Genomic DNA, 13,542 nt, shown 5'->3' on the forward strand with positions numbered 1-13,542 from the left:
CGTGCCGAGGAGTTTAACCAGCATCTGTCGGACAAAATCGCTCGGATTCGGACCGGCCTGGACTCTGACTGGGCAGAGTCTGTCGAGCAGGACGCGGGCGGTCTTGTCGATATTACCTGGGAGGAGTTTGATTCTGTGACTCCGGAGGAAGTGGACAGGATCATGGGGAGGCTGAGCACCACCACATGTTTATTGGACCCGTGCCCTTACTGGCTGGTCTATGCAGCCCGGGAGAGGACACGCAGCTGGTTCCAGGCAGTTATATCGGCTTCTTTGAACGAGGGTAGCTTCCCCGCCGTCTTGAAAGAGGCGGTGGTGAGGCCTCTCCTCAAGAAGCCTGCCTTGGACCCAGCTGTATTGAACAACTTTCGTCCCGTCTCCAACCTTCGCTTTCTTGTGAAGGTTGTTGAGAGTGTGGTGGCGCATCAGCTCCCTCTGGTCCTGGATGAAGCGGATTATCTAGACCCGTACCAATCGGGTTTCAGGCCCGGGCACAGCACGGAGACGGCATTGGTCGCTCTGGTGAATGATCTCTGGAGGGCTCGGGACAGGGGACATTCCTCTGCTCTAGTCCTATTAGACCTCTCAGCGGCTTTCGGTACCATCGACCATGGTATCTTGCTGCGGCGTCTCAGGGGATTGGGAGTGGGAGGCACGGTCTTACAGTGGTTCTCCTCCTATCTCCAGGGACGTTCGCAGTCGGTGTTGGCAGGAGGGCAGAGGTCGACCGCGAGGTCTCTCGTTTGTGGAGTTCCTCAGGGGTCGGTCCTCTCGCCTCTCCTGTTCAACATCTACATGAAACCGCTGGGTGAGATCATTCGTGGTTTTGGAGTTGGGTATCATCAGTATGCTGATGATACCCAGCTTTTCCTTTCGACCCCAAACCACCCCAGTGATGCCCTCAACGTGATGTCCCGTTGCCTGGAGGCGGTTCGGGTCTGGATGGGGAGGAACAGACTTCAACTCAACCCCGACAAGACTGAGTGGCTTTGCATACCTTCATCCCGGGTTTATTCGGATATTCCACCTCTTGCTATGGGGGGTGAACTATTACCCCCCGTAGATAGGGCTCGCAACTTGGGAGTCCTCCTAGACTCACAGCTCACCTTGGAAGACCACATAGGAGCTGTGACTAGGGGGGCTTTTGCCCAGGTTCGCCTGGTGCACCAGTTGCGGCCCTATCTAAGCCGGGATGATCTATGCACGGTCACTCATGCGCTCGTGACCTCTCGACTAGACTACTGCAACGCTCTCTACATGGGGCTGCCCTTGAGGACCACCCGGAAGCTCCAACTGGTACAGAATGCAGCCGCGAGAGTTGTGTTGGGAGTCTCCCGATACTCCCACGTTACACCTCTGCTCCGTGAGCTGCATTGGTTACCAGTTGCCTTCCGGGTGAGATTCAAGGTACTAGTAATGGTGTTCAAAGCCCTTCATGGCAGGGGTCCGGAGTACCTTAGGGAACACCTGCTGCCGGCATCAACTTCCCTCCGCCCTGTGCGTTCCCACAGAGAGGGTCTCCTCAGGATGCCACCGGTCAGAGAATGTCGACCGGTGGCCCCCAGGGGGAGATCCTTCTCTGTGGGCGCCCCGGAGCTATGGAATCAGCTACCGGTTGAGCTCCGGACGGCGCCCGATCTTCGCTCCTTTCGCCGCGAGCTAAAAACATACTTTTTTGAACAAGCTGGCCTGGCCTGATGAGGGGATTGGGGGGGGGTTGTTATTGTTATTTTATTGGGGTTTTAAGATGTATTTTTAGTATATGGGCATGTATTTAATCATTTTCTTAACTTTTGTAATCCTGTATTTTTATTCTTGCCCTGTTCACCGCCCTGAGTCCTTCGGGAGAAGGGCGGTATAGAAATATTATTAAATTAAATTAAATTAAATTAAATGCTTGCTAGAGGAAGCTGGAATCTGAATCCCCTCCCCTTTGCACAATATATTAAACACAATTCTCCACCCTTCTGTTTCTGTCATGAATCACATTCTCCAATTAATTTGAAGAATCAGTTTCTCTTCTGTTAGACAACCCCTGCCAAGTTCTTATCTTCTCTTATTTCAGACAGCCTTGAGGTACAATCTTCCTCCTCCCTCCTCCCGGAAATAATAATAATAATAATAATAATAATAATAATAATAATAATAATAATAATAATAATAATAATAATAATAATAATAATAATAATAATAATTTTATTTATATACCGCCCTTCTCCCGAAGGACTCAGGGCGGTGAACAGGGCAAATATATAAAAAATACAAAAATACAAAAGTTAAAAGAAAATTAAACATATGCCCGACTAAAAACAGTAAATACAAATATTAAAAATGACCATAAAACCCAACCCATCCCCCATCAGGCCAGGCCGGCTTGTTCAAATAAGAGTGTCTTCAGATCGCGACGGAAGAAGCGAAGGTCGGGCGCCATCCGGAGCTCAACCGGCAGCCGATTCCATAGCTCCGGGGCGCCCACAGAGAAGGACCTCCCCCTGGAGGAGTTAGTCTAATTCTAGAGTTAGAGTTAGTCTAATTCTAACTCTTAAAGTAATACACAAGTTTAACACGTAAAATAGCTACTTCTTCATCTCTTGTTAAGCAAGAACATTCGATGTTAGCAGCGTTGACACCATTTTTCAGAGTTCCAACCTTTGTAGTATCCCCATGAACATGTGATCAAAATCCAGGCACTTGGCAACTGGTTCATACTTAAAACCATTACTGTGTCCCAAGATTACATGATCACCTTTTGCAACCTTCTGACAAGCAAAGTCAGTGGGGAAGCCAGATTTAGTAACCATTTAGTAACCATAATTTAGAGCTACTAAATTATCAACTGCAGTGATTCACTTAACAACTGAAGCAAGAAAGGTTGTAAAATGGGGCAAAACTCACTTAACAAATGTCTCACTTTAACAACAGAAATTTTGGGCCCAGTTGTGGTCATACGTTGAGGACTACCTGAGCCACAAAAAGAATGTTCATATAATTGGAGGGGATTACAGGATTAGGAAAAGAGGGGTGAAGCAGTAGGGAATAGAGTAATCTGGCCCCATGTTACCTTGTTCAGCAACAAACAGCCACAGTGCTTATAAACTGGATTCTGAGTTCAGCTGACTATTTGGATCCAAGCCAAGTCCCATGTAAACATGAAGTTTTAAAGTCATACTTGTTGGTTTTCTTCACATGTAAACAATGTGCACTCTAAACTTGCAATAAAAAGTGAAGGTAATGCTGAGCTCCTGGTGACATCATGGATATGTCTCAGTCAACGGCAGTGTGGAAATGATTTGCTATTGCCATTTTCTGGGAAAATTTTGTAGCTTTCAAGGCTAATCTTTTAAGTCCTGGAATCTTTTAGTGGTTTCCCATCCCAGAACTGATTAAACCTAACCCTGCTCATCTTCCACCTTCAGACAAAAAAGAGATAAGCTGGACTATATTACTGAATAAATGGAAACTGCAAAACTTGTCATTGTAATGGCAGGTATCAAATTTGCCAAAGAGAACTGGAAAGTATTAGTGTGTTTCAAAACATAGAATCATAACTTTTGCTCTTCACTGAAAACCCTTTGATGACTTATTTTCCTCATCTGTATGGATGTTCTGAGCATCAAGGAAAGTTGTGGCCTATTTGTTGGGAGGTGGGAAATGCTGAGTATAAAAAGATGACCCCCAAAGAGCTATGGCATTTTGAAACAAGAGAGAAGGGGGGGGACTAGTAGCACTAGTCCAAAAATTTATATAATATAATTCAGATATTTTTCTCCCTAATATCTCATTCCCAATATTGGCTCTAGAATGGAAGAAAGGAACTTAGAGTGATTAAAGCAAGAATTGGATTTAGGCCAGTGGTGGGATTCAAATATGTGAAAAACTGGTTCTCTGTGTGGATGCTGCTTCCGGAAGTCCATTCTGGGCCTGGGCAACAAAAAATTGGCTACCAGTTCTACCGAACTGGTACAAACCAGCTGAATCCCACCACTACATTAGGCCAAGGCCCAGATGCTTTGAGGTTAATGATTGATGTAACATAAATCTCTGTAACCATTGGCAGCTTTTCAACTCTTCCCTCATAGCAACAGCTCAGATTATTTTGCAACCTTTAAATGAAAAGAGCGTGAATGTGAAGGAGAAACAAATCATAGGCTGGGTGTTAGTTTTGGGTATTTGTCCAGTGGAGGATGTATTCAGGTAATGTCCTCAATATTTTGAGACTACAGCAGTAATGACACCTGTGGAAGAATACCTACAGTGTGGAGATGGTGCCCCTTGTTTTCTTAAACCTGTTCGATTCAGTCTGTGTGGCACATTAGTTGACTATCACAATCCCAGAGTGGCCTTCCAGCACGGGCCTTCAGATTTTCCTAACTGTAATGATAATTTGAAAAATGGTAATAAAAATGCACGGTGACTTGCTGTTTGCTTTTACACAAAACCTAGACATCCTCACTTACTATTTAAGAAATATGTCATTTCCCTAGCTTGCTGACACCAAGACACTAGGGAAAGGGTTTAACTTTTTCTCATCATGCAGGCCCGCCGTCATTTGATGTGCTGCTTGTAACCTTGATTATTTTTCCCTCTGGCTTTGAGAAAAAAAGAAAAAAAAGGAGAATAAAACAGTTTCTATCCCCAAATTTCATTTGTTCGTATTTTTCCTTCCAAATGTTTTTGGAAAAAATAATTTTAGAATGAGAAATGAAATATGCAAGACAAAGATCCTCTAAAACCTAGGCAACAGAAATATTTTTCCACCCGGAATGGTTATATTTCCTGTTGGGAAGATCAGCAACACTTGAAAATGACTGTCAGTTTTAAGGAGGCATTGCTGTTTTATATTGTAATAGAAAGAGATCAGGGTCTTCTTTGCTGGCAGACTCTCTCGCTTAATTGCATGGATTGGGGCCTCTGCTCGTGTTCATTTCAGAAAGTGTAGTGAAGTGGACAACAGTTCCACCGAGAAAAGCTCGCTAGTGTATTTTTCAACCACACCTATTTGCTTTTCTACCTTTTTTTCATACAGGCTGAGCCCCGAAATATTTCTGAAGCGGCCTGTGATGGAAGGGAATCGCTGGAGATTAGACTGCATTTTGAGGCGAAAAGCTGTAAGTGTGCAGTATTTTTCAAGTCTTACAAATCTGCGAAAGAGAAAAGAGGTATCTCTCATTTTTCAGGCAGGGACTCAAGGTATGACTGCATTCATGATGTACTAACTGTGTCCACTCAACACTCTTAGCTTAAGTCAGGTGAAGACGCAGTGGATAGCCTTTGCACACTAAGCAAATATTGTGTCTTGGGTGGATGCCGCTGCAGATAACTGAATATGGTTAATCCAGTTTTTGAATTGCCTAACATGCTGGACAATGAACTTACATTACGGCCTATGTCAGGGGTAGGCCAGCTATGGCTCTGGGAGTTGAAGTCCACGAGTCGTAAAAGAGCCGAGGTGGCCTACCCCTGGCCTATGTTAATGCAGTATTCTAGGCTGTTTGGATGATGACTACACTAGTGTGCTAAACTTGCTGGGAAAGCCAGAATCAGTCTGGTGATCAGTTAAAATAATTATGGCTTATATGGTAAGTTCCAGCATGGTTTCCTTCTGTTCTTTTCTGCCAGTATCCAGATGGTATATCAGATGCCATAGAGGTTTCCCCCGTGTTTTCTTAGGAGTATGCTGTTTGCTTATTGGGGCGCATTTGTGTATTAATGGAGAGCTTTTTCTGTGTATGTGTGTATATATACAGATAGACAATCATACACATACATGGAGGGGAATATTGTATGTTTTAGCTTATCTTTGTGTTTGCACAATATGAACCCAACATTTGCCTGAATAATATTCCCTTCCCCTCCCCTCCCCTCCCCTCCCCTCCCTTCCCTTCTTCCTTCCTTCCTTCCTTCCTTCCTTCCTTCCTTCCTTCCTTCCTTCCTTCCTTCCTTCCTTCCTTCCAGAGCTGTGCCAAGCTCCTGTAAAACTGAAATATTTATCTTTAGATGCATTTATACTACAGCCTCAGTGCTCATTGCTTAAACTTCATTACATTTCCTGGACTGATTTTGGAAGTAGAGGAGTTTGCTTCAGTGGGCTATTCTTTTTTAGGTCCATCTCCAGGGATGGGATTCAAATATGCGAACAACCAGGTTCTCTGTGTGGATGCCACTTCCAGAAGTCCATTCTGGGCCTGGGCAACAAAAAAAATTAGCTACCGGTTCTGCCGAAGCGGTGCGAACTGGCTGAATTGCACCACTGTCCATCTCCCTTTCACACGACCACCTGTCTCATTTTCAGTAACCTTCCTTAACCTCTGTGCCAAAGCCCTGAATATTGTTAGGGATAGAAAGTTCCTCCTTCCTAAACCTCTCCTCGATTGTAGGTGATTCCAGCAACACTGTTCAATTTGCAAGCATTTTCCCATGTTCACTTTGAAGGCATCTGCACTCAAGAAGCTCTCGATGCAAACTGGAGGGAGTTTAGGTCTAATGCTAGCTGCGTCCTGTGTGATCATCTCTTTTGGCCTGTTCCCAGGGACATCGGTGGCATGAGCAGAAATGGTATAAATTGACTTTCCAGAGAGATGATGTCACAGTGTGATATGATATATATTCTATTATTCTGTGTTCAAAATGGACACTCATTAAATTGCTAGTGGTAGGCATTGACCTTCTCCAAGAATATAGGTCTAATTAGGAGAGTTCTTAACATGTGCCTTGTTATTGAGCTTGAGGTGACTAATTACTTTAATGGAAACTTTCTGTCGTCTTTATAAAATACTTTTGCCAATGTGGTCAAGGTCTTTTTTTTTTTGAGTTCTTGTGGTTCAGAAAGAATTATTCCCTTTGTGTCAAGGATGATCCCATCCTAGACTATCACCTTGAGATGGCGATCAAATCACTGATACACTTCTGGCAAACATAACATAATTTTATTGTGGCAAAAGAAGAAAAGGTCATGTCACAGTTGAAGTCCCTTGGGTTGCTCTGCTTCTAGATCTTAGATTTTAAACTGGGTGATATTTTTAGTTTTAATTTTGCATTTAGCAATATATATATTTTTAACCATGCACAGGTTGCTAAGTTTCATGGTTATTTTAGATTAAGATAATGTTTACCAGCATCAAAGGAACATAGAGCAGAAGCAGAGCTGTTTAGTGTTTTGGAATATTTAGTGAGCTCATCTGGAATTTTGACACCTCATTCTGGGCACACTCAGTAAATGCCTGCTGCAGGATGGATTGCTGGTCTGTAAATAAGACATGCATTTATCAAAAGAGAAACTTGTTCTTCCAGATACCTCCTTTAGTTCTGAATGAAGATCCCTTAGGATCTTTGCCTTTTCAAACTATCCAGAAAGATCTCTTTCTTTTCCCATGTCTTTTCTTCAAGGAGGGCGAGAATCCTGCAGATAAAGGGTGCCAGCCTCATATAGCATTTGTTATTGGGCATAGAATCTAGAATACTGGAATATCCAAAATGAAAAAGAACGAAAGGAAAGGAAAGGAAAGGAAAGGAAAGGAAAGGAAAGGAAAGGAAAGGAAAGGAAAGGAAAGGAAAGGGAGAGAAAGAGAGAAAGAAAGAAAGAGAGAGAGAAAGAAAAAGAAAAAGAAAGAAAGAGAAAGAAAGAAAGAAAGAGAAAGAAAGAAAGAAAGAAAGAAAGAAAGAAAGAAAGAAAGAAAGAAAGAAAGAAAGAAAGAAAGAAAGAAAGAAATTCTCTTCTTGAAGATGTGGTTGAAGTTCTATGCTACATCTGAAGTTATATAAATTGAAGCTTTCAGATTCTGGAACCTATTCATTTGTTAATGTCAACTTTTTTCTTTATATTAGTCATCAATAGCACTTAAAAACACCTCAGTCAAAACATCTTCAAATTATAAAAGTTATTAGCCAGAAAACCATATATGGAGAATAACCTCTGGACACTGCAGCTTACTTGTCCTGCTCAAGTATTCTCACTGCAAAATGAGAAATGAAGAATCCCTCTGGTAAGGAATTCCACATCAGAGGATCACCACCAAAAAGATCCTTCTCTAGGAAGTAGCTTGTCCCAGTTCAAAAGTTAGGAAGCCTGAAGTAGGCTTTCATGGATAGTTGACGCCGATACAGAAATCAAGCTGTAGCTCATAAAATCCAAATAGCAATAAGTAAAATGTGTATTTTGTTGCATTTAATGACTGTAGTCCATTTTCTTCCCATTTTTGTTTGTTTGTTTTAAGAGCGGGCAAATCAAGAGGTTTTTCAAGCCCCTTTGTTCAGCTGATTCACCAACTAAAGAGCCTTGGTGGAGCAGTGGGCTAATGCCTCCTTAAGTAACACTAGCTGCCTGCAATTAGTGCAGGTTCGAGTCCCACCAGGCTCAAGGTTGACTCAGCCTTCCATCCTTCCGAGTTAGGTAAAATGAGGACCCAGATTGTTGGGGGCAATAAGCTGACTTTGTAAAAATGCCGCTGGGGGGGGGGCGAAAGCCCTAATAAGCAGGCATATACATAGAATGAAGGCTATTGCTAAGCACATTGATTTGTGCTTCTTAGATTGTAAGCCGCCCTGAGTCTTCGGAGAAGGGCGGGATATAAATGGGATTTTAAAAAAAACTACACAGTGTGCTTACAGAAAATTGACCTCACATGTTCTTGCCACTGTCAAGAAAGAAAAAATTGTAAATTGTAATTCAAACTGTGAAATAGGTTGCCATATTTTTAATTCTGTGCAGAAAAAAATAAAACAAAATCTTGGCTTTACCCATAGATTTAAGCAATCCTACCTACTATGGGCCATTAGTAGCATCATTCTTCTTCTTAACATCCCTTCTTCTAAGTCTAACCCCTGACCCACAAAAGATTGCCCAGCTTGCTATTGTAGCATAACCCCAACAAATAAACACTGGTCTAAAGCAATCATGAATCTTTTAGTTGGTTCTGCATGCAGCAAATATGACTGGTATTTTTTTTGTTCTGACAGCAACAGGGAGTGAGAATCTTTGTGATGCTCTACAAAGAGTTAGAGCTTGCTCTGGGTATCAACAGTGAATATACCAAGAGGACTCTAATGCGCCTACATCCTAATATTAAGGTATTTGTATCCATTGTAACAATTACTGTTATGTATGGGGTGAGCAGCAGCTCTGCAGGTACCACCAGGGGACGCTGTGCTGTGGTTGGATTGGCTGAAAGGGTTTCGGCGGGAGATACAGATGGATGGATTGGCCAGAGCATCACCTAGCTAAGTATATAAGGGGTCCAGGTAACCCCCGTTGTCCAGTACGCACCTACCACAAATAAAGAGCTGACATGCGGTACTCATCTGCCTCCTCATTGCCATGCGGTCCACAACCCACTACACAATAATTACACTGTTTATTTATCTTCAGGAATAGCTGCTCCATGTTGAGGCGGTGAGTTCCATGGAGTAACTGTTGCTCTATTCACAAAACAACTTCAAGATTGGCATGGGAAGAAACAGTACTTTAGTGCTGTACTCAAAATCATGTTCTATTATGTTTACAAGGACATGTCCGAAAGATATACACAAAGTAGTTTCCATTCTGTCGTTTTGGCCTTGCCAGTAAATCAGTCCTGTTCGTTCTTCTAGAGAAAATCACATGCCTTGGTTCAGTTTTATTATAGTCATAGACCAGATCAAAAGAAATTCCAAGGATAAAACATACTGAAATATACATAACACATGCTATTCCCAAATAAACAACGCTATAAAGAACTGTGGAAATGTAATGTTGCCAGTTGTAATAAAGTAGAACTAAATAATCAGCTCATCTGAGCAAAATGATACCTAAAACCTTCTTGTTGATACTTATTGAATACTAGAGATAGCAAAAGAGTACAAGTAGCCCCAAAGGTGCTTTTTAAAAGGCAAGTGGACTTTCTTGGGGGGGGGGGTTCCTTGAAAACATTTAACTTTTCATCCAAGAAGGGAAATGTCTTCAAGGAAAAACCAAGAAAGTCCAATTGCTTTTTGAAAAAACGCTTTTGGGACAACCATGAACTGGATGACTGAGAATCTCTGTAGGCAGTAGAGGTGATCCTTGATTTACAACCACAGTTGGAACTGGTACTTCCCTTGCTAACCAAGGCCATTGTTAAATGACTCGCACAACTCGTACAACTTTGTTTTGTCATGGTTATTAAGTGAATTGCTGCAGTTGTTAAGTGAATGATGCAATCATTAAGTGAATATTTCCTTGTTGGAAGCCAGCTGGGGAGGTAGCAGGTCAGGATCAGATGATTCTGGGCTCCTGCAATTATCATAAATATATGCTGGTTGAACACATGACTGTGGGGATGCTGCAACCGTCGTTAGTGCAAGGACTAGTCGTAAGTCACTCTTTTCAGTGCTGCTGTAACTTCAGACAGTTGCTAAATGAATGGTTGTAAGCCAAGGGCTGCCTGTCTTTTTGGCTGCATTCATTGAGACAGTATCAAGATGATCAGACAGGTCAAAGATAAAATGAATCTGAGTGACCAAGGCATTTATCTAGAAGCAGAGATAACAACTCCAGACATAAATCGGGGACAATAAAATACAAAATGACTCAAAGTTGCTCCTTTTCCCTGTGAGCATAGAACCTTGCTTCACTGTTGAGTGTCAAGAAGGTGTTAAACCTAGCCAAAGAGAAAGTCCTCCTAAATTTAGGAATAATTACACAATTGGGGCAGCATGCTGGTTGAATGCGATGGAGAAAAACCTACTCAAAAAGGGTATCTTACGTATTTATTTACCCATATGGAATTTCTGATCATCTAAGGTTTCTACCTTAGATTAAAATCTTCATCTATAACTCACTTGATTTTAAGGTCAGTTTTTCCTTTCCAGGTAATGAGGCACCCTGATCATGTGTCATCTACTGTTTATTTATGGGCCCACCATGAAAAGCTGGTGATCATTGACCAATCCGTGGCTTTTGTTGGTGGCATAGACTTGGCGTATGGCAGATGGGATGACAATGAGCACCGACTGACAGATGTGGGCAGTGTGAAACGCATGACAGCAGCCAAATCTGAGTCTTCAGGGAATCTTTCTGTAAGTATGATTTCTACAATCTGAGAAGAGCACACATTGGGAAGAGCACACATTGGTGAGGTGGGACTACACAAATCAGGGAAGCTACTTGTGAGATTGGTGCTACCTTCAGCTTGTTCAGGAAACATCAATATCAAACCTGTTCCTAGAAACCAGGAGATTTTAAGTTCTAGTCCTGCCTCATGCATGAAAACTGGCTGGGCGACTTTGGACCAATCACCAGGAGACTGTGAGTTCTAGTCCTGCCTTAACCATGAAAGCCAGCTGGGTGATTTTGGGCTAGCCAATCTTCGTCAACGCAACCTACCTCACAGGGTTGTATTGTGGGGGAAATAAGGAGGACAAAAATGTGTTGGATATAATTGCTGCCTTCAGTTATTTGTAAAAATAAGGAAGGTGGGATATAAATAAATATTTGATTGAATTAAAGATCAAGACTTAAAAAGTAAAATGATCACAGTTAAAATAAGATTTTCTTGTTTGGCAATGTTCTGGAAACCCTTTAAGGACTTTTTGCTCACACTAGGATTAATGTTTTATGAGTTTGCTTATAGGTAAAGGATGGAATATGGAATGAAGAGATATTTATTTAACCTTATAGGGGGCAAAGAGTTGCTAAATTTGTTTTTATTTGTTTAGAACTCATTTTTCTTTATTCCTTTTTATTTTCCCCAGCACTTTCTATTCTTTCCTTCCATTACGTTTTCTTTCTCTATGTTGAGTTTTTATTACTTTTTAATACTTAATTAAAATTTTTAATAAGTTATATTATTAAAAAAGCAAATATATGTATCAACGTACACTTTCCCAAGATAATTTTGTCAAGATAAAATCATATTCACAAATACCTCATAGATCTGCGGGGTTGTCTTTTATGACCTTTCTGTCAGGTTCCAGAGAACTTTGATTTAGGAAACAACAAGGAATGTATGACATTTTTTATTTATGGTCCTTTCCTACCCTGATTTAAACTGATAAGATGCCACAAAGAAAAGGCAAAGGAACACGGGATGACTTCTATCAGATTTTGATTGGGGTTTTTTTCAGAGTTGATTTTGTATTTTGCTCACTTTGTTAAAGCTGTTATGATTCGGTGTCAGCCTGTGGTCCCAGCAGTGGAGTCTGATGAATCTGAGGAGGAGGAGGAGGGGTTTGGAGAGCCTTTGGTGTCAGAGGGAGGCTCTGATGCACTGCAGGACTCTCAGCCTGGCCCCCTACAGTCATGTTCCTCATGAGACTCAGCTGTGTGAGCACGAGGTTTCGGACTCAGCTGAATCTGTTCAGAGACGCTAGAAGCAGAAGGCAATCCAGCAGAGCAGAGCAGAGAAAATCAATGAGGCAACTCAGTGAGAGGAGGAGAAGGCAGTGAGAAGCCACGCCTTGGGACTGATAATAAAAGGTGAAGGTGTGGGCGGGGCTGGTTGCTGAAGGCAACCATTTGAAGACATTCTGAAAGAGTCCTGGTCTGTTCTTGATACTTCTGTTTAACTCTTGTCTGTTGACTCTTGTTTGATATTTTTATTTATTTATTGAAGGAAATATGCTGTTGCTTTTTTGTTTGAACTGTAAATAAATTTGGTTGGGTTTTTCCAGCCTGTTGACTGTAAAAAGGAAAAAAGGGGTTGTCCCTGACACACAAACAGAGTCGGTCGTAGGCTGGAACAGACAAAAGTGTGTGCTTTTTCTTAAAGAGATTCTAAAGTTAATTTACTAATATCCCCATCCAAAATTAAATTATACAGGTATCTTGCACTTTACTGATCTCCAAGTCCTCAGAACTTAGTGCTGCGTCTGTGTAAAATAAATACATACAAATGTTTTATAGGTCAGCTGCCTTCCCTTTTAAACTGTGTCTTTCAGAAAACCAACAAGAAATTGAGAAAGTAATTCTCCTACCTTGTTTCAGATTGACATTTAGACAGCTGCTCAGGTCAGTGGAGGTGCCTGGCAATTGGTTTAAGATTTCTACCAGGCTCAGCTCATGGGAAGTCATTTTATAAAGGGCTGTATCTATCAAATAAGATTTCCTGCATCCAGTTTCTGGTGCCTTTTAACCTGCAGTGCTAACACTGTTTTCCCTGCTAACAAGCCAATTTAACGTGGATTGCAGACACCCTGTGATGCTGTAGAAACTGAATATCTTATCTACCTTCAGTTTCTATCTGAATATCTTTTGCTGGATCAGTTGGGACACCCCAGGTCTTATTTTATTTTATTTTTTAGAATTTGAATTCTTTATTGCCCAAGTATGATTGGACATGCAAGGAATTTGTCTCTAGTGCATAAGCTCTCAGTGTGCATACAAGCAACAAATGATAAATCATGATCATAATCCTGAAATACAGTCATCATAAATCATAAGATACAACACTCAGGGATAGTCGTAGGATACTCAATAAAAGCAATCAACATAAATCATGAGACACAGACAACAAAGTCATAAGATGATAAAGGAATAGTTAATAGGAAAGATGAGAAGGATAATGCAGCCCTACTAACTGGTTTGACATC

At 41.6% G+C, this 13,542-nt stretch overlaps 1 protein-coding gene across 1 annotated transcript in view; it reads left to right on the forward strand.

Moving 5' to 3' along the window:
* Nucleotides 1–13,542, forward strand: part of PLD1 (phospholipase D1) — a gene marked incomplete at its 3' end in the record, with an annotated part of 135,026 nt that overhangs the window by 82,942 nt on the left and 38,542 nt on the right. Inside the window, exons 12-14 of the mRNA XM_081329791.1 lie at nucleotides 5,027–5,108; nucleotides 8,956–9,066; nucleotides 10,825–11,031. Coding sequence (XP_081185917.1) covers nucleotides 5,027–5,108; nucleotides 8,956–9,066; nucleotides 10,825–11,031 — 400 coding nt within the window. The remainder of the gene's footprint in view (nucleotides 1–5,026; nucleotides 5,109–8,955; nucleotides 9,067–10,824; nucleotides 11,032–13,542) is intronic.

This window comes from Vipera berus (assembly GCF_964194415.1).
Source record: "Vipera berus genome assembly, chromosome: 5".
Taxonomy (NCBI): Eukaryota; Metazoa; Chordata; class Lepidosauria; order Squamata; family Viperidae; genus Vipera; species Vipera berus.